Below are 25,974 nucleotides of genomic sequence, written 5' to 3'. Positions count from 1 at the left end.
ATTGCGGTGCCTGGCGGGATGGCCTGTTCTTGCGGGAAGGAACAAGGTGCCGGCCTATTTCAGCGTGTACGAAGCTCGGAGTACAGGAGTACACAAACTGTGAGTTACCTTACCGCGGCTTGGCCCTTAGGGGTCAGTCAAGATGTCGGCTTGGACACGGAGTATGTACTTTGGGTCACAGTCGTCACGGCATGACGACGGGACGGGAGGCGTGTGGTGTGAGGCGTTGTACGGAATATGGATGAGCAGTACTCCATATATGCGGGCTGGTACAAACGTAGCAGTGCTTGTTCGAAGTATACTGTATACTCCATATGATCGAAGGCATTTCCGTACTCCATACGGAGTACTCCGTACTCGCTGGAAGTGGATGAATTACGCCTTGATCCACAATGCCCGGAGGTTTTGGACGATCGCGAGAAGGCTGTACGGAGTACTCCGTACAGCTCCCGCACTCCACGCCAACCAACCCTCGCTTACTCCGTACTGGAGATCAAAACCCAGTCGACTCCACCTTCAATCCGCCACCTCTTCACTCTCCTCCCCCCGCCCCTTTTTTTTTTTTTTTTTCTCGAACTGCTCATATTCTTTCCAGAGGATGGTTGATCACAGTCGCCGGCGTTCCGTGTTCTCTTCGCGATTTCGTTTTCCTTTCTCTGTTATTTATCCACGATTTGTCTTTCTTTTCCCTCCCACTTCTTATTTTTCTCAATGAAGAAGCGGGGGGGAGCGAAGTAGCGTCGTCGCTCAGGCCGAGGTGGCAGCCGGCCAAGGTAGTCGTAACCTGTCACTGTTATTTCTTGTCTGTTGACAATTATCTCCCATTGCTGCACTCACATACCCTTTTTAACCATGGACTGTCACTCTGCCGAGATAAATTCATACTGAAACATTGAGAAATACTTCGTACAATCTATTCAAATAGAGAACAAAGGCCAGAGCGAATAACCATGACCAATACAAAAAACACTCTTCACAAATCTTTGCTGATGTCATGATTGTTTGTATCTACAGACTACGGAGTACAGAGTACATAACATAGCCCTACGGGCACCCCAGAGTTACCGGAACGGGTTTATAAAAAATCCGTCACATGTGGACCTCCAGTAGATAAAAGAAGACACAGATGATCCAAATTCCCCAAGCAGTCACCTTCAGGATTTAACTACTCCATCCTCCATACTCCGTACATAGTTAAAAGATTACTGCTGCAAATGGGCTCCGGTCATGACATCTGGTCACCTTCGAAAATGCTGGCCATTTGAAATTACGTTCAACGGGCCGAGAATCTAAGCTTGGTACGCATGATTCAGCCAGCAGATGGATCTGGAGAAATCGAGTCAGTCTCCTCTGTATATTAGCTACCATTATTCCAGGTCCCGTGATGCTGAACGAAAATGCCCTATAATTGCAAATGACGTTTGAGTAGGCCCGTCCCATACGTCTAAAGCCCCCACACCGACAGGGCCGCAACAAAAGCAATATAGTTGTCTACCAGTGTTGATTCACTGCATCCGTTCACCTTGGATCCTGGCTTCTTCCCGCTTCCGGTCATGGATTAAGATGTCAGAAATAAGCTTGCATTCATCACAAACCCATATTACGTGGCTACTCCACCCGAGCAATAAGCAAGCTTTATACTTTAACTTGCATGCTTCTCAGACTGGAAATCATATTTCTTCCTGGCCCGATGATCCAGAAGTTTTTCTGGACCTGCGCCACTTCTATCTTTCCCCAAATGCCCTAGGTGGCCGTCAGACTCCGGAGTTCGCTAGACGCCCGAAGCTTTCCGAAGCGAGGCCATAGTGTAGGTAGCAAGACCGATGCAGGTAGCATGGCGGGGAGGAATATGATCTAGAACATCTAATTTTCTCACGTTGGGAGCCACAAAGCTGTTTCCTTATTAAAATAAATCAAAGAAAATCTTTACTTTCAGGTCCTCGAGTCATGAGCAGCAGCGAAGCAGAGAGACAAACCTACATGTCTTACATTACAAATTATTATATTAAGGAGGCTTTTCAAATACATACATATACTCTAATCCTGTTCTCCCTTTTCCCACACCTGCTCACGCCAAAACAATATCCAGAAGCATTTCATTCGTGGCGTTGAAACCCATGCCATGCAGCTTTTTGGTTTTATGCCGGTGGAGCTGCTGAAAACAAATTCTCGGATTTTTGGAAGCCATTTCGAGGTATCCTTGCAGTAGATCTCTGCCTGAACGGGCCATTCCTTAGCGCCTTCCACTGCGGCGGTACGAATGATGTACAGTATTCGGGCCCCAGGATGGTCTGGTAGCGGTAGATGTGGGTTGAGCAGGTGGGGCAAAAGCAGTGCACGGGCTTTCCTAGAGCTTATGCTTGAGGAGCACCTACGCGTTATAATGGGAGATGAGGTGTTGAGAGCGTTGAGAGCGTTGTTGCGCACCACAATCGCCCTGATATTTGTCCTTGCTGAATTTCCCTTTTCGAAATTGGAGTTCTCCTCCGGCATCACTTGGTTGAGGGTGAATTTGCTGCCGTTGATCAGGATCTCTTTGCAGGCATCACAATGACTATGAATTGGATCCATCAGTGAGTATATCTGTAGTTTGGGGGGAGGGTTTGAGACAAATCATAATGTAAAATGGGTTGGTAAGCCACCAGAGAATGTGTGGTTTGTCCTGATCGCGTAACTTCACAGTCCATTCGATCTGGCCACAGTGGCACTACCCACGGACGGTAGACATTGTTGCGCTGAACAGTGAGCTGTCCAACTGATGGTTTGGTGGCGCAAAGGCAACCTGATTGACTTTTGACTCTAATTGAGGAGACAAGGCTCCTGAATAACAGCCCTTTGCAGTCTCCACAGCTGACTCTCAACTGATGAAACTATGCAAATTCTTCTCTTGGCCGTCCTTTCAACTTCAATTTGGCCGGAAAATAGCAAAGACTTTTTGTGCGTACGCCTGCAGAAATCCATTTCAAGCAAACCAGCTCCACGCTGAGCCTATATGTACGGGGTAACGAGCTATGATGTCTGGCCAAGCAGGTTCTCTGAGAATCCTTGGGACTCCAGAGTTTGGCATCCAATCTATCAGTCTTGACAGTCACATTTCCTCACAGTGCAATGGCCAGCCTGATTGAATAGTGTGTTGTTGCTTGAGACCAGCAAGGTGGATGCGGAGACTTAAGCATAGATATGAAGATATGCCTAGGAACAACTGTACTCCAGAATTGTGTTCATTTCACTCAAAGTCCCAGATTGAGTCCCGTCTCGCAATCTGTGGCTTAACATACAGCATGAAGACTGCGTCTACCAACATCGACACTGCGATAAGAACCTGCATCTGCCAGAATGTTCCTGTTGACAAATTATTCAGTGCGCCAGACAACAGGTTACCCACTAGGATCCCCACCAACGCGGCCGCTAACCCACGCCATTCCCATCCACGTACCCACAACATTTTTATCCGGTCACACCTGGGGAATAACAGCAGGCACCAGCACCGCTAGTGGTGTTACGAAGGCTAACTCCTTTAATGTCAGGAAGCTGAATAATGCCAGGATCTTTGGATTATCTTTCCACACTGCTGCCGCGGCCTCTTTTCTGTGCCGGGAGCATGATTCCCCAACGCTACAAAGCACTTAAACAGTGAGAGAAACCCAAGGATGCGGGGAACCATGGAAAGCCCACTGGGAAGCAGTTGAATAAAAACAATTGGGTAGACAATCTCGCCTACCACTGTCCCTAGTGTGACAAAATAAATTGCCAGTGTGCGGTTCCTTGAGAAGTAGGACGCGATGAGGGCGATGTCAAGGGAATAGAGAATTGCAACATTCAGGGGCTAATGCAGAACGGGCTTGCGTCTGCAGGACCTGGTAGAACTCTGTGCAGAGGCTAGGCATCATCACACCAAAGACAGTGGAGGACGTGTCAGGCAGTAAAGGTTCACAAATGTAAGCCTCCAAGCTGGTTAACTATGTACTCCGTAGTACTCTGTAATCTAGTTGACTCCCGTGTAAAGAGTAAAGATTAGGTGAATTAGTCGGGTGTTGGCTCGACTAGCTGCGAAGGGAGAGGAATCGTCCCCTCGCTGCCCCCGGAGTCGAAACAGCAAAGTCTCCAGTGCTAATCCAGGTCTAGTGCAAAAAGGGGCTTTAAAAGGAATCCAAATCTTCTGATGACTTTTTAACGTCTACGCGAACAAGCGGTTCCTTCCCACCGTTTTCAAAGGTGGTCGTCACGGGTTCCTCATCACGTGATCAGAATTCTGCGCCAAGCCACGATGTGTGGAGTACCGAGCTCGATACGGCTAGTTTGTGGCTCGCATATCGCCCCACTTCGCGTGCAGGTGGCGGTGGATCTCTCGGATTTACAATTCTCCGGAAAGGCACAGGGTCGCGCGACGCCCTCTGGTTGGCCCAAAGGCCGTTCCACCGAGCTGGTTTCACGGAGCTCTTCTTGCGCCACACGACGCGCTGGCGTCACCAACCACCACATTGTCCGAGTACTCGCAGGGCACGCAATCGCACCGCGAGAAGAAAAGTGAAACCACTTACCCTGGCCTGCAACAGTCTACCGAGATGCTCCGTACAAGCAGGCAGATCACTTTTGCCGGGCTGGAAATCGCACCATATCAAAGGTAAATTCGCAGGTCCCCTGCTTAGAAGTTAGTTACACCCGATGCATGGGTGCGCCGTTATCATCTCGCTCGACGGTGGCCAATTTGGGAGTCAAAATGGAGTAAATACATAGCTAAATGATATCATCCCCTCAGCTTTTTTTGGGGACCTCGCGCTGTAATTGTGAAGTTTTATTGGCTGCTGTCGGGAAGCATGCTCTCGCTTCCACGGGAGCAGGTGCTGATACGGAGCTCTTCTTTCAAGAAGTTGAAGCTTTCATGCTTGTCCTACCTCCCCATATCAAATTCCATGGCCTAAAAATGCCACACAATTAATTTTACTGTATCAGCATTTAGTGATTTGCACTTCTTGGCAGTCGCAATATCACCGCGATAACGGTCGAGACCAATCAAACCCGCGGGGCGCTCCGCCTCCAAAAATCCTGATTCTCCGCCCAGTGGAAAACGTTATCTAAACGAGACGTGTTTCCTCACGTTTAAAATATATCCATAGACACATATTCAACGGCTTACCTCTCGATCAGGAAAATACTGGGAGTTTGGTCTTTCGACCTTTCTAGCCTTCACTCTTCTTGCCGATACGTACTCGGTCCATACAATCCATATTATATTGCATGCTCGATGCCTTTTTTCACCTCGCCGAGGTCATTTCGAAACGCAAACATCGACTCGTCGCCCCAGGCCTCATTGGTAAACATCAATGGAACTCTTTTCACGGCCTTGGCTCAAAATAGCCAACCTGTCTTCCACAATGGAGCACCAGCACTGCCTCACGCATCGCACCCATCGCTGCCGTATCTCGCCCTCCTCGTCTTCGAGGCGGTCCTGGAAGTCGTCTGCGTGAGTTTACCGGGCTATATCGTGGCGCGAATGGGAATGTTCGATGCGAACGCACAGAAATTCGTCGCCAATCTGAATGTCATGCTATTCACACCATGCCTTAGTACGTAGATCTCTCGCTGACAGTGCGAATCCGCCTGTCTTGGTTGCGAAAACGAGAAGAAGAACGCTGACAGACTTGCATCTTTGGCCTAGTTTTCACAAAGCTCGCGTCCCAGCTAACGGCGGGGAAACTCGCTGATTTGGCGATAATACCTTTAATCTTCATAACCCAGACTGCAGTGTCGTGGATAAGCTCGAAGTTGATCTCACGAGTATTCCGCTTCAGAAAGCGACAGTCGAATTTCGTAACGGCTATGGGGGTGAGTGATCATTCTGATTTTCTGTATGCAGGCTATTTTTTCTGATGGGACTCCCATAGGTGTTTGGCAACTCAAACTCTCTACCGATCTCCCTGATCATGTCTCTCTCTAAGACAATAAAAGGACTCCATTGGGACAGAATACCCAATGACAATGATAGTGAAGTTGCTGCCCGTGGTATACTTTACCTACTTATCTTCCAGCAACTGGGCCAGCTTCTCCGATGGAGCTGGGGGTATCGCGTCCTCTTAGCACCAAAGGAACAATATTATCGAGATGAAGAAGAGAGAGCCAACTCTCGCATTGGGACCGTACAAGAGAGATACTTCGATCTTCCCGAAGAAGACAGCGATCCAACACTGCTCGGAGATTCTAACTCGGAGGAGCCGCAGTTCACATCAGGTGACCGGACGCCCGTTCTGGAAGCGGATCGCTCGTGCGCGAAGCTCCCGAACAGCGATGAGAACGCCGTCGACGGAACCACGGCGCCGTTGCCGCTCGCCATGCCTCTTCCTCATGAACAATCTCGAGGCTCGCCCGGGCGTCTTGCTTTTTCCCCCAGTGTCGAACCCCGAGAGGATGCGTCTTCGTTGGGATCGGCCAAAATGAGGCTCCGAGTCTGCCGACAAGCAGTAATCTCAACTGTCCATCGCTTCAACGACTTCGTGAAATCGCAAGCAAACCGGGCCTTCAACGCTATCCCACTCCGGATACAAAAGGCGTCCACCTGGACTGCCCACAAGGGGTACCGCTTCATCCACGGCGTGTGGGAGTTCATGAGTCCACCTCTCTGGGCCATGCTAGCCGCAATAATCGTCGCCTCCATCCCTTCCCTGCAACGCACCCTCTTCACGAAGGGCACATTCGTCCACAACTCTTTCACAAGCGCTATCACTCAAAGCGGCGGCGTTGCCGTCCCACTCATCCTTGTCGTCCTTGGTGCCAATCTCGAACGCAACACGCTCCCCGAAGAGGCTTACGATGACCACGAAGACCCGCGCGTGGAACGGAAGCTCATCATCGCATCGCTAATGGCGAGAATGTTTCTTCCCGTGCTCATCATGGGCCCTATTCTCGCTCTCATGGCCAAATACGTGCCCGTGAGCATATTGGACGACCCGATATTTGTGATTGTCTGCTTCTTGCTCACGGGAGCGCCCTCGGCGTTGCAGCTGGCTCAGATCTGTCAGATTAATAATGTGTATATGGGTGCGATGTCGAAGTTGTTGTTTCAGAGCTATGTTGTCTGGTGAGTAGTGCTTAAAGGCTTCTTGGTGATTTGGTATGGCATCGATTTGTAGACTGACGTGTAGCTATTCAGGATATTGCCTTCAACGCTTGTCCTGGTGATGAGTGCCCTGGAGGTTGTGGAGTGGGCGACAACCAGCTGACTGAGCCAGCAAAGCCTGTCGAACGAGCCCATTAGTTACATTGGGATCCAGCCCAAGTTGGCTTGGACTCCTTGTTAGGCTCATGGGTCGTGTCGAAATGCCTCATCTTAAATTGATGTGTCCCATCGGATAGGGAGGAAAAGCGGTAAAGTGGTTTTATGAGAAATGGATTATGATTTAGGTATTCAGCTTTGTGATGACGACACTTTGAAGTTTGGCGTTGTGGTGCACCTTGGTTGCTTGGCAGCACTTTTCTGCATTTGACTATATACTTTTTGCTGTGTTCTGTAGCCGGTACTCCGTGCCTTTGATGTATGGCCATGAAGTGGGATTTGAGATCGAATAGAATTGGTGTGAAATCCGTCCAGCGGGAGATGACTATCTAACATTTTTGTTGGGCCGTACTCCGTATAAGAATCGTTGAAATCACGATAACACCATTCCCATTTATCCTCGCAGAATTCTCCGGAGTGATCGACCAATGCACTACTCTCCATTCCCATTTCCTCTTCCTCTTCTCATGTTCAATTTTCTAACGGTCGCCTCCGTCGCGTCACCGACCCATTTCTCATACTCGCCATCGCCTTGCTCTACCTTCTTTCCAACCACACCTTTCAATACCTCGCCAATAAATCCCACAAAATTCCATCTCCTCAACGCATTCTCCCACGCCCAAGCACGTCGCTTCCTCTCTTCCCCCTCCAGCGCCTCCACATCCCCAATCTCCGCAGCGCGGATGCGTAAATCCTTAACCACCGCCATCAAATTAAACCGTATCTCACCCTCCGGATAGCGCGCAATCCGCCGCTGAAGGACCTCGATCACTTTCTCGGGAAAATCTGAAGAGTCGCATGGTCCATGACTGATGGGAAACGGCTGTAGTCCGTCTAGTTCGTAGAGAACGCCGTTGAATGGCGTGTATGCGATGAAGTGGTACAATTCGCTTTCTTCTTCGGGAACAGGGGGTCGCGAGGTTTCGTCGACGAATGGCGATGCCCTCGCGAATGTGTTGTGCGCGTTGCGAATTTCGGCGGAGTTACTTAGAGCTTCGCCGCGAAGGTCCGGTGGGAAGCCGGTCGTGAACTCTTTGAAGTCGCGGAGGCTAGGGCCAATGTCTATCCCCGGAGCTGTCGGGTCGGAAAGCGAGGGGTTATCTTGGTTTAGGATCACGGAGAGAATGGCTTGGGTTCCGCAGGCGTTTTGTATGGTTTGGGCAGCGAAGAAGAGGCCGTTTTCTGTGGCGGAGGGGTCATAGGTGCCGTCTTGTGGGGAGTCGGAGCTGCGTGTTTGCCCACTTATCCACTTAAAGAGGAATATGACACCGTATACCGGACTGGATGCGTGAGGTGCAAACGGTTAGTATTAGAACGGACAGTGGAATAGTCACCAGAAACTCAACGAACGGCCAATTTCGCTTCTACTTACCTCAAGGACTGTATAGTATTCGCATCAAGAGAAATGAGCTCTTCGAATTGCACATTTTTCACACCGAGATCTTCGATCAATGAGGTGAATACTCCCTGGGTGGCAGACGAAAGACTCAGCGATTATATCTCCTTTCAGGCACTTGACCGAAGGGTTCTCCATTGAGACAGAGATATCCATATCGCAAATCAAAGAGTAAAGACAAAACGTACCTCATCAGATTCGATTGTGCTCCATCCTCCAGCGTCTTCTGCCATCTTTCAAGCCGGCCGTGGTGGCACGCAAGCGCAAACCCAGAAAAGCTAGGATCGGGATTTGACAAACCCGTACGATGCTTATTGCCGACAAGAGATAAATGTATTTTAGTAGGTTATAATATAAATATGAACCGCGTGAAAGTATACGCTCAAATCTTCGAATGGACTGATAAACCATTGGCGCGTGCCTTTGGATAGCTCGCCGTTTGAGGCAATGATGTCAAACAAGGCAAACAGTGCAAACAGCATGCAAAGCCGGGTTTCGGCATTTCAATACTGCGAAACCGCTTGTTTGTTTGGAATGCAAACTGGCGAGGGGGCTGTGCACAACGCTCAAAGAGAAGGGCGCCTCACATACTCCGTGCTGAAGTTAGGTATTGATGCTTTGCTTCTCACATTGATCTCTCACTCATTTGTACAGCCACTACATTCCACGGAGTTATTGAAGTTAAATATAAATAGCCTTGCACCAGTCTTTGTGTGTTCATGTCAAACTAAGGAGAGGAGGCAAAGAGAGCCTGAAAGAAAATATCCAGACGTAAAAAACAATACCTATCATCACTCAAATCCCACAAGAGAATTGTCATAAAATACAATCTCTTAAATCGCTGAAAAGGCATACGAAGTATGCAGTGTAGAATGCAAAAAGAGGCCGGAATGGCCTAGTATCGTGTACATAGATTGATGGCCCAAGATAAAAAAAGAAAAGGAAGGGAAAAGAAAGAGTAATAAAGTAATAAATATTAACAGTATTTGAAAATCATAATGATATCTCGGGCGACTTAGAATAACTTAGTCGCCATCCAAAATCCCTAAATATATGCGGACAAAACTCCGACAGGTACCCTCCATCAGTTTTATCCGTAAACAAGTCTCATATATGTAGTATTCAAAACAGGCAATGAAAAAGGTCGTCTCTCTCTGAGCTTCCAAGCGGAAAACATGGAACAGCGTAAAGTTCTGGGTAATAGTGGAGAACAATTCAAGGTGTGGCGGGCGGCGATGTCGAGAAGGCAATTCATATGGGAAGGTTCCTTGGCTTCGCAGTCGAGCCACGGTATGAGGGTGTGTTTGAGTGCCTGGGAAAGCAAAAAGATTCGTCTCAGCTAGACAAGTCAATCAATCGGAGGGCGGACAATGGGGGCAAAAAAAAAAAGGTGGCGGACGGGAAAAGTGTATCCTGGGGATGGTGGAGTGTTACAGGGAGAGGGGTGATGTGAAGTTTTCGTGCGCTGTGATTCAGTGGATTATGGGTTGAAAGAGTGGATGTAAAGCATCAGGTCCAACAAAGCTCCGGAGCGACCAACCCTCCTGTCACATCTAATGGGGCTGAATGGCCATAGTCGATCCCTAAAGGCGTCCCCGGGTGGATAAGATTTCCCAAATACGCCGGATTAAAGACAGCAGGATGCTGTTCGTGTGGGTGGTGTTTATATTCTGCTGTGCGGTCGTCTATCGATTCTGGAGGCAAACTGGGTGAGGCTGTGAAAGCCTGGGAGTGACGACGCGAATCAATAATTGTTGGCATTTGGTACGGCGAGCCCACAATTGCAGGCGAGAGAGGCGAGTGGAGAGGCGAGGTGGTATATGTCGGGTAATGCGAGGCAGTGGTAGGAGTAGGCGGCAGATGGGGAGTCGGTAGCGACTGATAGGGACTGTGTGAGCCAGAAGAGTATGCATCCAACGAGGCTCTGGGTGACCACTGGAGGCGGCTTCGATATTCAGCAACTATTTCTCCAGGTAGCTCCATTAAGCTCAGAGCGGGAGGAACTTCGGGAGCAAACGGGTTTGTGGCTCTCCGATGGTATAGTATCTTTCGAATGTCCTCAATCGGGGTGACCGACATGGATCCAAGATATGATCCACCAAATTCCGGGAATATGGGTTCGAGGGCCAACGCAAGCCCAAAAAATTGAGATAGAACAGCGAGGGCACCGAGGTCAGTATCGCCGCCCCGAAGCATGGTTGGAGGTAGCCAAAATAGCCACGTTCTCAATGGCTGAAGTCTCTCAAATGCCTTCTCTGGTGATTGCACGGGAAGATCCTCCCGCAACCGATGAGCAAAACTCAGAAGATCTGTAATCCTTCGGTAATGCTCTTGATTGTGAGAGACGCGCTGGTGGATATTCTGCAAAGATGCGAGAATACGGTCAAATCTCATAATATCTTCATTATGAAACTGGGCCATGCCACCTGGATAAGTGGGTGTCAACGGCGACCGCGCACTGCGGAAAGCTCTCTGGCTATCCATAAATCTGGCTAATTCTGATTCATCTTTCCACCACGTCTCCATCGAATTAAGAACCTATAAATCCATTAACAAGCGCGTCCAACTTTTCGTAAAGCGCACACTACTTACCGTCGAAACACCTTGCTGTAGCGAGGCCCAACTTCTCCTGTTTAACTATCAGTAAAGGATGGCCTCCACACTCTGCAGCAGTTGCGGACAATTGTTACCATTCAGTTGCTTGCCAAGAGAGCAACAAAGAAGCTGCCAGGATGGCATCGGAATTCCCACGAGAGAAGCTACCGATCGCTTCATGGAGGCCTTTTAAAGCCACGCCACGGTGATGATATGCGAGATGCTCGGTGTCCTGATTTTGGGTCATCCAAGCAAGATGAGACGCGGACAAGGCCAGAATGGCACTCATCACGAAATCACTAGATAAAGCGATGGCCAGAAATCTATTTCAAATGGTGAGTAATCGATGGCCATTGCGAAAACAAAGGACGTGTTAAGAACCTACATCGGCATCTTCTGAGCCCAGACAGTGCAACTGCTATATCCCCTACGGTGTAGGTCAATTGATAGCCCGGAAATATGATGGATAAGTCGTAAATCCGTCTTTGAAAATCGATACCAGTAAGTTCTGGAACTTGGCTGTAGCTCTGGGAATGGGGGATTGCCCGTCCGCTGCCAGGTGTCGATTTCCATCTCGATCTCAGGGGACATGAGCAAATCCGGACATCTTGTGCTGGCTGCTTGCTCTTGAGCTATGAACACATCCATATAATCACAGCGACAGTTGTGCTTTGTGCAATTACGACTATTTGGCCGTGTCAGTACTCTCATTCCTGGTTTGTTCTTTCCAACGACTGTTCGTCATGTTCCATGCAAACGGGAGAACTTACCATTGGGGCATTGTCTCATCGCATCTGATATGTCTCCTCTTGCAAGTCTTGCAGCCCTTCCTTGACTTCGTGTGGCTCTTACGGGGAGGTCCACCGCCAGGTCCAGCCATCTTTTCCAATCTAAGGAAAAATGCTCGACGTTGAATGTAGCACTATTTCAGCAAAAGACAGACGGATGATCTGCCTTTAGTGGCAAACGGAATATGACGGAGATCTCCTTTGACCAAAGGGAAGAAAAGGTCGGGTATATATACGAGGGAGGAATAAAAATAGAAAAACCCTCCTGAATTTTAAGTACGAGGTGCTTCCGAATTTGAGTGACGAGAAGGAAAGTCACGATGAGAAGTCAAATGTAGGAAAGATGAAGGAACGTGATAGGATATATAAATTTGGATTGGCGTGACAACACGAACACCTTGGGAGGACCCGAGCGGAAGCTATGGGAACAAGGATCTTGATATCCGTTGAACAGGAGCCAAGATGCAAAGATCAGATGCAAGCGGCAGATGCAGGGCGAAGATGAATCAATAAACAAGCCTTGAGTGGGGTCTACAGGGGGAGGAGGGACGAGGAGGAAGTGCGTGAGAATTTGGCCGGAGAGGCAGAAAATGGGAAGTGAGAGGGGGGTGCGTGAGACCGTCGATTTTAATCAAACAGAGGACATCCGATTGGTATCAATCACCTCAAAGGACAAGATCCAAGGTGACAGGCGGGATGGTCTGTGGTTCTGAAAAAGAAGGGAAGAATAATTTTAGCACCGACGACACCTGGGCCAGGGATCGGGGGCCACGCGAGCGAAAGAGGAATTAAATAATATCAGAATGGACTCGTCTGTTCCGTTTTCTGAGTGGTCAGGTGCTCCCATTGGGCTTTAAACGTGTTTTATTATCAGCGTCGACCTGCGAGCAGCCTGACCGCAACAGGAGCTATTATCTCCAATCGGTGTCTTGGTAGCGACCAGCGAGACGGCCGGAATCCATCATGGTTCATACCCTGGTTCTTCAGCTCCCATGGGCATCAAATTTGCGTCTCCACCATCCCCCAGGATATCCAAGGCACCGGTGAAGGGCCGAAGAGATTGGATATCCGGCTGGCCTCTGACTTTAGATTGGTGGGCCATGCTTCAATGAGTTTAACTCCCACTTTTGGCGTGGTGACAAAAAGGAAAGGTTCCCTGTAACTTCACAGCATGGCGGTAAGCCATCGCCAATGGGCCGGTGTGGGTGTGTGGGTGTGGGTGTGTGCCCGGAGTAAAGCGACCGGAATAAGGCAGGCTTTTGGTACTGTAACGCTGTAATGAAGTGTTCTAGGGCTGTTGCACGGGATTGTGGGGAAGCGACACCCGTTGGGAGTATCAGAATGCCGCCACGAGGCTGTCTTTTCCATTGCATTACAGGCGCAGACAGAAATCTGATTACTCAGTACAGAGTTACGTGAGATACGCACATACATGCCTTGTTACGGAATACGTACGGAAGACACACATTCTGGAGGAGGGACGAGGTAACGACGGAGTACCAGTTCACATGTTGCTTCTTCTGCCGTGGGGGGAACGCCGCGATGCACACATACTCAAGATGGACTGGAACGGGGCCCCAACTTCGACAACCAACGTGCATGGTCCAGTCACACAAGTCTCATGTTATGAACGATTGCCCGTGTTCGACTATTCTCCTTTGGACTCGAGTCTGCTTTCGATTTGATGACTGGATTTGGTGGAGGGAACCGCGTCTGCCCATCCATGCTCAAACCGCATTGTGCATACATACATGTTACATTTGCCATGTTGCCTCTCAAGAAGTACATTCGATATATGTACTGTACATACAGACAAGGAACTGCTCGCTTTTGGTTGACATCATGACGGCCGTGATGATTGTTTTCCCATTTCAGGTATTATTCGGCAAAGCTTGTGCCAGAACTCGAAACCGAGCCTGCCCAGTCACAAATGAGACCGTACGATTTAGCTTTCCCAGGAGCTGCTCATCCTTGGCCAAGCATCGGCTGGCTGGTTCTCTGATTTGCAGACAAAATTAGCTGGGAAAACTTTAAAACTTTTCCGCCTGCGCATGAAAGGTTGCCTCTCATTTCTGCACCCTTCCTTGCGGGGCCAAATTTGGCGACCAATGCTGCTTCCACCCCCCTAGGTTGAAGACCAGGGGGGGTTGATTTGAAAAAATCCAAGATGTTTCATTTCTTCTCTTGATATACCAAGGCATGTATGTATTACAGAGGCCAAGCCATATTCGCCAAAAGAGAATTCGCCATCCATGCTTCCCGCTCGAGAGACCAAGATTCTGAGAGGCCACATCCTGGCACCAACGTGGTGTCAACTGCAGTGTTCAACCGCCATGGTGGAAACGGGAAACAATGCCTAGCAATCCGCATATCGCGGAGCATAGCATATTCGCTCTGCTGGACAAACTGTGTGGTGTTCTTGCATCCTTCCAAGACAAATGCACTCATTGTCCAAAGTTTGGTCTTCACACCCTGCAAAGAGTCGGTTAATCTGCATCCTACGTTCTGTCCTTGCAAAGTCACCAAGGAGTTCGACGTCACAAGCGTGGACAAACAAGCCAGAGGCATGCCGTGCAGCTGGAAGGTTGAACTCAAATTCGATGGTGGGGAAACTGGAAAAGCTCTCTCGTCAAGCCATGCCTGGTCGGGTTAGCCATGAGACAAATAGTTTCCAATCAACTTTGCCCGCAGCTTGGCGAAAAGATCTTCATTTGGATTGACTCAGCGAGTTAAGAGCGGAAAACTTTGAAAGCGCAAAAGAAGCGATCACAATTAGCAGCTTAAAGAAAATGATTAACATCTCCGATTTCTCCGTTGAAGGGAACAATCCCTCTGACCATCATCCCCGTCGACAGGAAAAAAAAAGAAAAGCAGACCAGGGGGGCAGCTCCCACTCTCCGGAGTCCAGGACGTCAAGAACTTATTCCGGAGTTCGGAATAATACACTGGACCGAGGGCATCAAATAACAAGCCTAGATATGGATGTATCGTACTGTCTCGCATGCATACATACGTATATTACCTGTAAATTACAAAGTGGATGAAGATCGACAACCCTCATTTTGGGCCCAACTTCGAAAAGTGTCAAACGAATCCAAAATGTTGAGAGGCGGCTCTGGAGTACCTTCGACAAAGATTTCTGGAGACACTTCAAGCTTAATTCCTGCGGTGGGGAGTGGCTTTTGCGGCAACTCTTGTCAGACGACTTCTCGGGACAAAGTATTTGGAATTCTCGAAAAGTGGAGCATACTGATCCAGACTCCACGACAACGAGCACAACAGCGGCAAAAAAGGGCAGGGCGGAGAAGGACAAAGAGCATGTGTAGTTATGAAACAGGCATGTTAGGGACAGAAAGGTCGCAACCAGCTCCCTTTAATCTGTCGTGGTGTCGAGTCGAGCCACCTCGTCTTGTGAGAACATTTGAAGGAGGGTTTTTTTGATTGACCAGGGAAATCTAAACTTAGGATGAGAGTCTCAAACCCTTGATTGGACCGAACAACCGGAGATGCATATGCAACGGGTGAAATACTGGTGCCTTCAGGGTCAACCACGCCTTTGGAGATCAATGTCAGGAACGTGATCAGCTTGTGATTGGGTAGGATGCCAGATTTCTCCGGCCGTCTCCGCTGCTGGAGGATGTAACCCTGTCAGTCGCCAAGCAACCATACCCTTTGACTCACGCCCTTCAAGGATAGGAGCAAGAGGAACCTTCAAAATTTGCCAACAGCAGCAAAAGGGAAGGAAAAAGGTGGTCCGTCCGGAATACTCCATATATTTTTTGCTCGACTCCTTGCGAGCCCTCAGGAAACATTATGCCGGCCGGGATATTCTTAGCTTCAAACACCATTGTTTCTCGTGTCCCCAGAGCTACAGCTTGTGGGTCCGATAGAACAGTCGATCCGAGCCGTTGAACACGAATTTGAGATGCCGTACGATGCTTAAACAGAGGCTGGGATGGGCGGATTTAATTCGACGACCCGCGGCGGGTTGCGCTGCGCTTGGGAAAAGAAGCTTTCTGAGAACGACGAAGCACAAGCGCCGAAATCAAGCCAACCGCGATGTTCGAGGATGCCCCGAAGCCCTGTTGCCCTTCTAGAATCCTTCGTTCCCTTGCGTCTCTCGTATCGGTAGATCAACTTTCGTGTTTCTTCAAGGGGACGACAGAAACGGTGAGGTCCGGAGTAAAGAGGTGTGAGATTCGCTTTTTGCCAAGCGGTAGGATCACTGAGATGATTTTCCTTTTCCGGGCGGATCTGGCGATGTTCGTCGAGATGCTTCGCTGGAGACTCAGGGGAGTCACTAGGCCCAGGTGGGATGTTGGAGAGAGGCAGTGATTGTCTTTTGGTGTCGATAAAAAGCAAATTCCGGTCGAGCAGCATTGGCAAGCGTCCAGTGCACCGGCAGGGGTGTTCCAGGTGTCCCGCGCAGCAGTGAGAACCTCAGAAGCAATTTCCCTTTGGGGTATCATGCAGCCAAGAACCCCACCGCTGCCGCCAACCCAAACCCTCCCCAAGCGCTCTGTACGCTTCTTCCTTCAGCCAGGAGAAGTCGAGAGTCTTGTCTCCGACGCGAAGAGCGCTGTTAGTCGTCTCGAAACTGGCCAATCATGCGCTCCGGCTGCGGCAATTGTGGACAGGTTCGATTATTAATCTGATTCTTGGTTCCGTCGTACATTACGGGCTGTATTGTGTGCTGGCGCATTTCAATCGCCTCGCTCGTCCTCCATACAATCCCTCCATCCAGACATTGCTAGTCTGTAAAATTACCGGGTAGTCTGCGCGATCATGGTAAAGGCCAGTCACTATTACTAATAATAGCAGGTTGGACATTCTACATCGATCGAGGCGGGCGCACCGACTCTCCGTCACCGGGTTTGCCTTTCGCAGCACCGGGTTCGCAGGCTTGCGCCCCAAGGAATCAACATGCTCCCGCTTCGCCTGCTACTCGGGCTCTCCGAAATGTGACACGCACCTCCAGTCCTCAATTTCTGGCCTCTGACTCCCTTGAATCTGCGGAGAAAGCCCTTCGTTGATGGGGGGAGGTCGGTGCGCTTGAAGCCCGCCCGGATCGGAGGCCTAGGTTCACTAGTCGTCTGGACCACGGCGTGCTCGGAGGCCGGAGTGTTTATTAGCACGCCTGATCCCTGCTCATCCATATGGCTCAGGGTTCGTGGTGCTGGGGAGAACAGCTCCGGAGCAAAAACCATCATCCTTGAACTCCCCACGGGCGTCAGCGAATGATGTAATCCGCTGCGGGTGGATGTGCGCACGTCTTCCCTTGCCTTAGATACATCCATACCGTCTCGAAGCACTGGGTTGGGGTTGCGCCTCCGCCACGGTGTGCTGAAGCCACTCCGTCCATTTCACATGAAAAACAGGCCGGGCTGCGGCAGTTCTCCGGGCGCGGCGACCAGGGGGATTGAAGGATTGGAGAACCCAATTTCAACCCTCGCAGAAAGTCTGTCTGGAGAAAGATTGAAAGCCAAAAAAAAAAGAGGAAAAGGTTTTGATGTTGACTGTGAGTTAAAAATAGAATGACGCTAATGCAGGAGATCGTCGATACAGTGGGGTTCTGCTGTACATGACGGTACGGTAAATTCTCCGTAATAAAACCTCATTTTCAGAGTGAAACACGGCCGTGTGGGGAACGCGGCTCTTCCATGGCTTCGATGCTTCCATGGCTGTGGAAGCGAGACAAGCAGGCGGAGCGCATCTATCGCACAAACGTGCCGCCGAATGACTCTGAGAGAGGCGTAAGGAACAAAAAGGAACGAAATCCCCTCTTGTTTCGAGCAATGTCTATCGCGGGCAGAGGACTGCAGTGCAACTCAAGCCCTTCGCCAAAAATTCCTGAATGGAGAAGTTTGATCGTCCATGCTGTTACTCAAACCTTGCACGCCTGGTTTCCCATCGCTTGAAGCCCTGGAACTCTCTAGGTAAAGTTGGTACCTTCGTTAATGTCGTGTGACATGCATGACGGTATGGTGTAAATGAACTCTCATCGATTGATTAGCGGGGACTGCCGAAGCGGCGACCGTCGACCCAGCTTGAAGACAAACTGTCTCCATTTTTTGACCTCATTCCGGTCATTATTTTGCGATGCTTCAACGCACAGAGATCCTCGGGTCAAGCCATGAATTGCACAGATGTAACATCGCTGTGGTGGGAATAGATCCCGTCCACCATTTGAGAACCTGGTCTAGTGCTTATGTATGCATATTTTTAGCGAGCGTGCATCTCAGATTGACGTTGATATATATATAACTTGGCACCGGGCGCGGTACCCTCTTTGAGCGCTGCGAAGTGTGTTCATTTTCCTTTCCAAGGCCATCATCATCATGGAGATCGGGTATTACGTCCACATGGCGCATAGTGTCCAACTCTGTCGTTGCTGACTGGCATCGATATGGTGTGTTACAACTGCATTGTCATGACGCATGGATACCGCAGAATAGGTGGAAGATCAGGTACAGTCCCAGCCAGCATTAATCACCACTTTTTGACCGGTCGGAATGGGGGTAAAGATATAAATAGGAATTTGAAATGGTGTGCAGAAGAAACGAAAGCGACACCAGGCAGGATTGAGTTGAACATCGTGCACCTTGAACTTGCTTATTGGCTTTCCTCCTTCTGTGACCCTTATTCCGGCATGAAACCGGGTGGCCAGAAATCTTCCAGGGATCATTCTCAACTAATGAGTATCTGCATCCGTCTGACTAACTACCAATATCCTAATCAACGCTGGTGATGAATTAGCATTGTTACATGCTCTCCCGATGGCATCCTCCGCCTCAATTTTACTCAATTAGTATCCTTTCCGGTTTTGATGGTTTTGATTGGCAATGTCAACATCAAGGTTTATTTTCAAGTTCTTTGCATGAGTTAGCGTTTCTATGTTTAGAACCTAGTTTGATTGAAAATTTCATGCAAGGATGTCAGGGATCTGGAGTTTCGACCTGGAACCAAACCCCCCCCCCTCCCCGGATCATTTTCTGAAAAGGCCTCGAGGAGCGACGGCAAGTATGGAGCCAAACTTGTGATCGATGCGTTCTTGGAATGCCCATTCTTGAGGCGAAGCCAGGGCGCGGCGGTCTCCGCGATTCCACCCTGTGTGCTGACTTCACACCAGTGCAGCTATGAGCATGGATCAGAGATTCTGCAGTTTCAGAGATGCGAGCCCTTGAATTTTCGCCCACGATGCGCACCCCTACCCGTGGCAAGCCAAACGTCAGAAACCATTCATGCAATTCTTCGCGTCGGAAAAGCCCCTATTTTCTCACCCATGTGCATATGCCGGTCGCCCATATGGATACTTGAGTGTGCGCTTTGGAGTTGCCGAGTTCTCTTATTTACAGGGAGCTGATTACCCTGAGTTCCTTGGCCCTGCAAAATATTTGAGATCCGGGGGTGAAGATTCATTCATACCGTTCTTTCTACCTGTTGACTTCATGTGGAGTATCACCACCCCAACACTCGACCCTTGAACAAACATCCAAGCTCCTCTGCACGTGCTTCCGGCGCCCTTGATATCAAACGCAACTCTGGTCGGCAATCGGAAAAAAGAAACGGACCGATCATACCTGCTGGCATGTTTCGCTCGGCGTGGATATGATTTATGCATCTATCCCTGAGCCAGCGGTATAAGAACTCGTCTAGGACAAATGGAATTATGGAAAGTCCAGCCTTTCCGTCTGCAAGTGATGTGCGAGACAAGAGGATGTAGAAACAACCTCAGTGATCATCTCGTTGCATTCTGTCTGCACAGCTCCTTTGTTTCCGCAAAGTTTCTTCCATTCGAATCTAACATGTGTGGCAAACGGGATGGTTTTAATTGTGATATGCGCAAGTCCTTGCTGTTTTTTTTTTTTTTTTGGCCTGCACCAGGGCCAACCATTCATGCGAAACTTCACATGTCTCATGCATGGGATAAGTTCTCCTGATGCGCCACTGAGGTTCGCATCTAAACTCAGGGGATGCGCGATTAACACCGACAAGAGATGCCTTCATTGGCCATTCATTGCCTTCTCCATTCCTCTCTTCAAGCTGGGACTCATCCCTGACAATTCTGGCTCAGCAGCATGCTTCTGCCCAGCTTTTGCGTTTCCATGCCCGGAAATATATGGCATCTGCGACCATTTCCGATCTAGTCGGGTCTCCCAGTCTTCATGCACAAATTAATTGATACTCGGCTTATGGAGTCCTTCCCTACTTTATTCCACGGGTAAACACAATTATCCCCTCGATTACCTTTGTTGCTATCAAGCACATATTCAGGACTGTTTTCTGTCATTTTGTTTCTCCTTTCTTTTTCTCTTTTGTTTTTTTTTTTTTTTTCCCTCAAGGTAATGGGATCCCGAGCCCCCGAGATGCGACATCCCCCATCAATTAAGCCATCACAGGCTTCTCATGGAGTTCCATGAGTATGTTTACCATGAATGGGTATTTTATGAGATTCCGGTTGTTGAACTGAATCAACCGATGGTTCGTTACGGCTGTTTGTGTACTCACACACATGCGAGTACCCTTTGTCTCCGGGTCCAGACCTTTCTTGGGTTCGATACAGAGCACAGACTCATTTGGGCTCCTTCAGCATACAACTGTACCCTGTCGAGACAGCGGTTACACAAAGGAAACCCCCCATGTTATCATTACTTTCGCCTTTGGCTGTCAACCGGCTATCGCACTGGTAGCGGTGAGCATTGTGTGAACAGATGTATGAACCGGAGTTGGAGATGTCACTTCGAGGGATCCTGTCGTCCAACAAGGATGGCCTACAAACTGTGCTTGGTCGAGGTTGCAGTTGAAAAGCATCCGTGACATTAGGGTGCATCCAGCTCCTGTCCATCTGCAGAGTGATCCAATGCCCCACCAAGTAAAGCGGGGATCCAACGGACAACAAAATCTTGCCACCAACAAGGCGAAGTCTGTTATATAGTCATCTTTTTACCAATATATATGCATACTGGGGTATGAAAGCCATCAAGCGATGAACTACCCGTTATCCTCCACCCCGGCTTAAGACCGATTGGACCATAGGCGATTAATTCTAACATGTGGAGTATTGGGCGAGCATTTGACATGATGATTCCGAATGTACCCATGTTCCGTGAGCAGAGTTTCGGGTATATAACGGATAGCCGATATCATCTCAGTCATGGGCTTGGTACTCAATCGATAAATTGATTTTATTGACCCCACTGGGTGTGGGATGAGCCACCTTACTTCCCTCCAGGAGATATGGATTTCCTCAATGATAGATGGAGGGGATGTTCTGGACAACGGCATCTAACGTTGTTGGCGCCCTGCCATACCCTGGAACGCTCTCGTTGCATTTGATTCTTGCCCGTTGGGTTGGAACATCCTCTCTGCGGAAGCGGTAAAGTACCAGGGAAAGTAAAAACCAGCATGAATCCTTACGGGATATCACCAAGAGGGTATCTAATTAGGCTTGTTGTGTCTGATTGCAATCCTATGTTTGTTGATAATATGCTAGAAGCGCGCTACCCCGGCCGGGGGTGGTTTGCGCAATATAACCTGTGGTAACTACAGGCGAGCAATACAGGATGATGCCCTCAGCTTTTAGTGGCCTTTCTCTATTGAGCACATTTTCAACTTCTCACAGATCAATCTTCCATATTCCCATCGGACAACTACCTATATACGTCGAAGTGACCTGCAATGTTTCTTGACAAGGAACCGATCAGCGTTCCAGAAATTAACAGGTCTGTGGGACCGGTGACCGGATATGGCCGCCGATCCCGATGAGGCTACCTGATACTGTCTTTTATCCTTCGACAGGGCTGGTTTAAGTGCAAGCAGATTTCAAGTCATTGTTACACAGCCCCCGTAAGGGAGGTAGAAGGCTTCGTCACTGTTGGTCTTGTATTAAATCAGCCGCATTTCGACTTCGTCTGATATCCACACCTCATATTTGTACGGTATCCCCGTTGCGGGTACCTGCTGTTGCTCCCCAGCATGGAGCGAAGACACAAAGAGAGACAGTAAGAAGTTCGGACCGGGATCCGCAACCACCGCGATAGAAGGAGCATGCACCTTGTCAGCTTGCGACCTGATGGTGACTCACACCTTAAGAAGTTGCCCCGGTCGAGGCCACTGCGTGACGTTGCTTGATCGCCTATTGAGCAAAATTTAGCCTCCGCCAGCCCCAGGCCGAGAGTATAGTCAAGCCATTCTACTCAAGCACAGGGTACCAATCCCTACGTCGACGAAACTAAGTTTTCCTTGCCCTCTCACCGTGTAAGGGTTATGATTGTTTAATGTTTCAAGGGGGGACTGCATGGACCTGAAAGCCACAGGTTGAAGGTTTGATAGTTGGGTGAATACACTATCGGGTGTTCCGAGCCGGGTGTCGGAGTGCTTTATTATTATTAAGTAACCATCCGCTGGCATCATACAGGATAGAATTTGTCCGACGGAGTTTGACCGACATTCACCGTACTATCGTGAGAAGAGTATTTATGGGGAGATAAGGGGTACGTAGCGATAAGAAGATAAGGCACTGTGGCGGAGTGGTTATCGCGTCAGCCTCGAATCGATTCGTCAGCTGATCCCTTCGGGGGCCTGAGTTCGAATCTCAGCGGTGTCGTCTGATCGTTTATACCTTCTTTTTTCTCCTTCTTTTCTACTCTATCGCTACATGTGGGTTAGTTACAGTTTTTTTTTTCTTTCCGAAAAATTTATTAGAAATGTCCTCCGTACTCTGGAGATGCTGACCAGGGGTTGTTTGAAGAGGGAAAATCGGAGTTTCCGCCAACGCCGGGAGTGAGTAATGCTGACCCTCGAACCAGAGAGATCGACGATGCGCCCCATCCTGTTTGATCCTTCATCCTTGCCTTGCGGTGAGCTCCCTCGACTATCCTTAACCCGGTACATCCGGCCTGGCCAGTTCGAGCAGGCCTGCTGCGCGAAGAGTGATCTACGCAACGAACGGCGAAGTTCCAAGGTTGGGTTAGAGGGACGCCTGTTCAAGGAGCTTTGATTCCTTATCCCCGGAGGTTTAATGAGCTATGCGTAAAGGTTTGTCATAGTCATAGAAATAAGGGTCATGTCGATACTAAATAGCAGAACCGATGGTATGCGGCGAAATCCCCTCCACCCAACTTCCGAAATCATGCAGAGGGACGGATTGATATTCCAAAATCATCCAGAGAGCATGACGTCCTGGGCGAGAGGAAACCAACTTGTTAAGGACATTTTGAATTTCGAGGGACTGACATATAGGGTATCACGCAAGGAAGTGTGACTTTGCTTCATCACATTGGCCTTCACGTCGTTATTGACCGTTCCAGCAACTCTAACTCATACCCAGCTATATGACCTCGATTTTCTCAACAATTTGGACACGAGAGATGAGCTAAGTTGACTGTCCCATGTGCATAGCACAGCCATTGATGGGCGAGACAGTATGAAATACCCGTCCTAAACTCACATCCACCAGAGCTGCTCATCGGGCAGTAACTCTCTATCTGCACTGTTTCTCTCGGCGAGTTGCCCTCGGACATTTGGCAGAGCGGGCAAACCTCAGTTTTCAGGTGGGTAGATTTGGGGATGGGCGCCACAGTACTGCTGGTGTGTAGTGCAAATACCACCATTTCGACGACAGTTGCCTTCCTTCCTCTTGGTGCAGTCATTTCAGTAAAGGGCTCAAGTCAACCCTCACTTTTCAAGACCACTCATCAAGTGCCAACTCCGTTCCATGTCATCGAACTCTTTGCATCGGTAGCCACGCAACAAGGTCTTCGTGCAGATCCTAAAGGGAGCGTCTCCAACGAGAACCACCTAAACCGCACGCGCTGCCAATCCAATCCAGGGGTTTTTAACGCGATTCCCGCCTTCCGTGAAACTTCATCAGCAGTAAAATCGTTCCGACTGAATCTCTTGAAGGCGCCTTCATTACGCGCTGAATCGAAACCAGCTCTCTCCCCATCGCGATGCCATCCCGAAGTTCGTCCAAGCAGCATCACCGATACTCAGATGCTCTTATCTTTTGTGTCGTCTCTGTCAAGGCTAGCCTTGCGCACCCTCCATCTTCAGTTTTAGCTACTGCCATTCCGCCGAGAGCCTATCAGCGTTGTCTATGTGTTCTTTGCAACTGATTCCGTACAGTGCAAAGTCACATAGCCTTCGAGCGAGCCGGTGGTGGGGAAGATATGCAAGGTTTAGCAAGTCCTGCCCGACCTCCTCCTCGAAGATCGACTTTAACTCGCGGAGTTGAGGATCCTGAGGGTCAAGGCTAGCAGTCGCCTCGTCTTCCTCTCCGTCTTCGCACCACTGCCATATCCATGAAGGAGGGGCACATGACATAACTCGCGGACCAAATACAGCCCCGTCCCAATCCAGAATGCCACATATTCGGAGTGAGCCGTCCGGGGCAGCTTCGACCATAATGTTCCGCGGGCTGAGGTCTGTGTGGCAAAGCACCATCTCGCTCTCACCAAAACAACCGCGCGCATCCATCTCCTCCGCAACAGTCCCAAGCTAGGTGAAATAGTTTGGTATAATGCGGCTATTGGGAGCGGACTTCCTGTGAAGGTCGCTCCATCGTCTGAACTGGAAAAGGAGCATATCTAGGGGCTTTTGTGTCTTGAGCGTATTCATAATCGCCTCAGATGCCTCTCCCCGAGATTCAAGCCGCAAATGAGAAACTTTGATTTGGGCCAAGGGAGCCGGAAACCCCGCACTTAAGTCCTCTCGTGGTATATAGAGATGCCCCGCAATAGGTCTTATCACGGCCTGAAGATCCAACCACACGCGGGCGAACTGACGCACAAAGGAGCAACGCTGCGCGTGGGACAGTGTTTGATAGCCTGTTTGCAAGTCAAGACCCGAGATCCGCAACTGAACCGTATACGGGCTGTCAATCGCATTCTCTGGCGTCAGATCAAATAGAACAATTTTCGGAATGGGTATTTGCGTCCGCTGTTTGAGAAAGCTAAGAGTGGCGATCTGATTCTCGACCTGAGCGCTTTCAAATCGTGGGATGCGAAGAATGAAACGGGCAGCCTGTGGTGGTGCTATAGCATCGGTGTTGACATTGTCGATTGACAAACCTATAACTCGATTATACGAGCCTCCAGTAAGGCGCTCGATGGTCGTGCCTTCTGGAGACGACTGCGGCCAGAGAACCTGACAGAGATGACGGACCTGCCCAGAGAATTCGGTGAAGGCAGTGTGTCCATAGTAGACTGTAGACGTTCCCGAGCGACTAGAGCAACTAGAACAAGAAGAGGGCATTTCCCCAGTAAATAGAATCCAACAGAGAGTAGTAACAAGAACGAATTACTTGACACGAGAAGAGGGCTCTTGGGGATAAAAAGCAGTTAGCGCTGGAAGATCTGAGGAGCCTCTCTTGGTGATACAGAAAGAATTTCAGTTTGCAATAGCTTGTTCACACCGTAAAACTTGGGGCTAGCCGTAATTATATGTGTTCTCAACCTGCACGTCACCCGGGCTCATATGGTCCTCAAATTCCCTTGGGATTCTATGCTGGCAGACGGATCTGAAGCTTGCCGTTCGGGATAAACACGAGGACGCAAGCAAGCAATGCAAGCTACCATAAGGTTCACGACAAAAATACTGACTAATCATAAATTAGCCAATCAGGGCCTCGGGAGTCTCCGATCCTCAATCACCGGGATTTTTAGAATTTTAACCGCTAAATTCCGATACACAACCAAGGCACTGTGGCGGAGTGGTTATCGCGTCAGCCTAGAATCGATTGACCTTCGACAGCTGATCCCTTCGGGGGCCTGAGTTCGAATCTCAGCGGTGTCGCTTACTTCTGAAACTTCTTTTTAAAAGCCCCTCTTTTTTCTTTTTAAACAGCTCATTTTATCTCCGGACACATGTTTTCCCGGCTGTTGGTTTGAAAAAGAAGATGCCACTTGCGGAGTACGTGGAGAGGG

At 49.3% G+C, this 25,974-nt stretch overlaps 11 protein-coding genes and 2 non-coding genes across 13 annotated transcripts; 7 read left to right on the top strand and 6 right to left on the bottom strand.

Annotated features, from left to right (window-relative positions):
* Window positions 1-142: 142 nt before the first annotated feature.
* Window positions 143-1,110, top strand: CIMG_03085 (uncharacterized protein; the record flags this gene model as incomplete). The annotated part of the gene is made up of 3 exons (XM_001243643.2): window positions 143-426; window positions 596-773; window positions 1,015-1,110. 3 exons carry the CDS (start codon window positions 143-145, stop codon window positions 1,108-1,110), a joined length of 558 nt encoding a protein of 185 aa, XP_001243644.2.
* A 927-nt stretch (window positions 1,111-2,037) lies between these two features.
* CIMG_03084 (uncharacterized protein) lies at window positions 2,038-2,728 on the bottom strand (the record flags this gene model as incomplete). Its single annotated transcript, XM_001243642.2, has 2 exons — window positions 2,038-2,554; window positions 2,712-2,728. The coding sequence occupies 2 exons, from the start codon at window positions 2,726-2,728 to the stop codon at window positions 2,038-2,040; spliced, it is 534 nt and encodes a 177-aa protein (XP_001243643.2).
* A 2,417-nt stretch (window positions 2,729-5,145) lies between these two features.
* CIMG_03083 (auxin Efflux Carrier superfamily protein) lies at window positions 5,146-7,648 on the top strand. The gene is made up of 4 exons (XM_001243641.2): window positions 5,146-5,567; window positions 5,660-5,826; window positions 5,886-7,075; window positions 7,148-7,648. Exons 1-4 carry the CDS (start codon window positions 5,246-5,248, stop codon window positions 7,215-7,217), a joined length of 1,749 nt encoding a protein of 582 aa, XP_001243642.1. The 5' UTR covers window positions 5,146-5,245; the 3' UTR covers window positions 7,218-7,648.
* CIMG_03082 (ubiquitin carboxyl-terminal hydrolase 2) lies at window positions 7,454-9,044 on the bottom strand. Its single transcript, XM_001243640.2, has 3 exons — window positions 8,855-9,044; window positions 8,643-8,737; window positions 7,454-8,550 (listed from the first exon to the last, which is right to left on the bottom strand). The coding sequence occupies exons 1-3, from the start codon at window positions 8,897-8,899 to the stop codon at window positions 7,704-7,706; spliced, it is 987 nt and encodes a 328-aa protein (XP_001243641.1). The 5' UTR covers window positions 8,900-9,044; the 3' UTR covers window positions 7,454-7,703.
* A 354-nt stretch (window positions 9,045-9,398) lies between these two features.
* Window positions 9,399-12,809, bottom strand: CIMG_03081 (uncharacterized protein). The gene is made up of 5 exons (XM_001243639.2): window positions 12,032-12,809; window positions 11,647-11,946; window positions 11,357-11,584; window positions 11,259-11,295; window positions 9,399-11,204 (listed from the first exon to the last, which is right to left on the bottom strand). Exons 1-5 carry the CDS (start codon window positions 12,139-12,141, stop codon window positions 10,176-10,178), a joined length of 1,704 nt encoding a protein of 567 aa, XP_001243640.1. The 5' UTR covers window positions 12,142-12,809; the 3' UTR covers window positions 9,399-10,175.
* Window positions 12,810-13,814: 1,005 nt separating this feature from the next.
* On the top strand, window positions 13,815-14,702 carry CIMG_13680 (uncharacterized protein; the record flags this gene model as incomplete). Its single annotated transcript, XM_001243637.2, has 3 exons — window positions 13,815-13,851; window positions 14,059-14,107; window positions 14,264-14,702. 3 exons carry the CDS (start codon window positions 13,815-13,817, stop codon window positions 14,700-14,702), a joined length of 525 nt encoding a protein of 174 aa, XP_001243638.2.
* A 1,286-nt stretch (window positions 14,703-15,988) lies between these two features.
* On the bottom strand, window positions 15,989-16,429 carry CIMG_03078 (uncharacterized protein; the record flags this gene model as incomplete). Its single annotated transcript, XM_001243636.1, has 1 exon — window positions 15,989-16,429. One exon carries the CDS (start codon window positions 16,427-16,429, stop codon window positions 15,989-15,991), a length of 441 nt encoding a protein of 146 aa, XP_001243637.1.
* A 451-nt stretch (window positions 16,430-16,880) lies between these two features.
* CIMG_03077 (uncharacterized protein) lies at window positions 16,881-17,411 on the bottom strand (the record flags this gene model as incomplete). The annotated part of the gene is made up of 3 exons (XM_001243635.1): window positions 16,881-16,951; window positions 17,022-17,260; window positions 17,320-17,411. The coding sequence occupies 3 exons, from the start codon at window positions 17,409-17,411 to the stop codon at window positions 16,881-16,883; spliced, it is 402 nt and encodes a 133-aa protein (XP_001243636.1).
* Window positions 17,412-17,865: 454 nt separating this feature from the next.
* Window positions 17,866-18,997, top strand: CIMG_13679 (uncharacterized protein). The gene is made up of 3 exons (XM_004446245.1): window positions 17,866-17,985; window positions 18,063-18,211; window positions 18,276-18,997. The coding sequence occupies exon 3, from the start codon at window positions 18,456-18,458 to the stop codon at window positions 18,795-18,797; it is 342 nt and encodes a 113-aa protein (XP_004446302.1). The 5' UTR covers window positions 17,866-17,985; window positions 18,063-18,211; window positions 18,276-18,455; the 3' UTR covers window positions 18,798-18,997.
* A 3,567-nt stretch (window positions 18,998-22,564) lies between these two features.
* On the top strand, window positions 22,565-22,655 carry CIMG_15111. The gene has a single exon. It is a non-coding gene; the product is annotated as a tRNA-Ser (tRNA).
* A 213-nt stretch (window positions 22,656-22,868) lies between these two features.
* CIMG_13678 (uncharacterized protein) lies at window positions 22,869-23,048 on the top strand (the record flags this gene model as incomplete). The annotated part of the gene is made up of 1 exon (XM_001243633.2): window positions 22,869-23,048. One exon carries the CDS (start codon window positions 22,869-22,871, stop codon window positions 23,046-23,048), a length of 180 nt encoding a protein of 59 aa, XP_001243634.2.
* Window positions 23,049-24,109: 1,061 nt separating this feature from the next.
* Window positions 24,110-25,303, bottom strand: CIMG_13677 (uncharacterized protein; the record flags this gene model as incomplete). The annotated part of the gene is made up of 2 exons (XM_001243632.2): window positions 24,110-24,547; window positions 24,839-25,303. 2 exons carry the CDS (start codon window positions 25,301-25,303, stop codon window positions 24,110-24,112), a joined length of 903 nt encoding a protein of 300 aa, XP_001243633.2.
* A 443-nt stretch (window positions 25,304-25,746) lies between these two features.
* CIMG_15110 lies at window positions 25,747-25,843 on the top strand. The gene has a single exon. It is a non-coding gene; the product is annotated as a tRNA-Ser (tRNA).
* The last annotated feature ends 131 nt before the right edge of the window (window positions 25,844-25,974 follow it).

This window comes from Coccidioides immitis (genome assembly GCF_000149335.2).
Source record: "Coccidioides immitis RS genomic scaffold supercont3.6, whole genome shotgun sequence".
NCBI lineage: Eukaryota > Fungi > Ascomycota > Eurotiomycetes > Onygenales > Onygenaceae > Coccidioides > Coccidioides immitis.
This window is presented reverse-complemented; position numbering and strand designations above follow the sequence as displayed.